The sequence below is a fragment of the Volvox carteri genome, assembly GCF_000143455.1.
Source record: "Volvox carteri f. nagariensis unplaced genomic scaffold VOLCAscaffold_747, whole genome shotgun sequence".
Lineage (NCBI taxonomy): Eukaryota > Viridiplantae > Chlorophyta > Chlorophyceae > Chlamydomonadales > Volvocaceae > Volvox > Volvox carteri.
Genome location: NW_003308239.1, coordinates 5,646 through 6,378, shown reverse-complemented (window position 1 = coordinate 6,378; position 733 = coordinate 5,646). Strand labels below are relative to the sequence as shown.

Here is a 733-nt window from a genome sequence, read left to right as displayed (position 1 = left end):
GTATGTTATTGAGTGCAGGGCAACTTGCCGATGCAACTGCGGCACCTGACGTGGATCCTGCAGGACCGGTGCAGCCAACGCTGGCGGATCCGACCCCGAATGCAGGTGTGTTATTTTGTTACTGTGCTTCGTGCGATCTGTTGTGTACTCTCAGCTTTCGTGTTGCCCTCGCACTGCACCTCCTGCACCGGACAGCCGCTACCGCCACTGTCCCGTGCATCGAGAGAATGCTCCTCTTGTGCTGACTAGTCTCGATGCACAGCCTGACCTGCCGGATAGGCTGGACTCTTGCAGCACACTCGCCTGTCCCGCTGGTGATGTGTTCTACTACTCCTCCGTGTGTGTTATTGAGTGCAGGGCAAGACCCTGGACCGGGGCCATTCACCGCCATCCTGCGTGGACCTGTCGACCAGCCAGTTGAAGGTGCACCAGGTGCGTGCATTCTCTTGCTTGGCTGAGCATAGGGCTGACGCATCTTCGCTTGTTTGTAACGCGTTCGAGACGCTTCGATTTCGCTTTTGTCCGGCCTATGCACACACCATGCTGCATTTACCGCCGTTGCTGCACCATGCTATCAGCGTGGATTGCATCCTGACCCAGCTCTTGCGCATCTGTTGTCTGATCCTGCAGTCGATCCGGCAGCTGCCACTCTGGACGAGCTGGAGCTGATCCTGCCACAGCCGTCGAATGTGGGCGATGATGGCAGCGAAATCGACCGCTTCCCGGGCCGAGT

General features: G+C 58.1%; 1 protein-coding gene across 1 annotated transcript in view; it reads left to right on the top strand.

Annotated features, from left to right (window-relative positions):
- Window positions 1-63: 63 nt before the first annotated feature.
- The window catches only part of VOLCADRAFT_101332 (uncharacterized protein), a gene marked incomplete at both ends in the record, with an annotated part of 4,875 nt that continues 4,205 nt past the window's right edge, over window positions 64-733 (top strand). Inside the window, 3 exons of the mRNA XM_002959769.1 lie at window positions 64-105; window positions 358-432; window positions 631-731. Coding sequence (XP_002959815.1) covers window positions 66-105; window positions 358-432; window positions 631-731 — 216 coding nt within the window. The remainder of the gene's footprint in view (window positions 106-357; window positions 433-630; window positions 732-733) is intronic.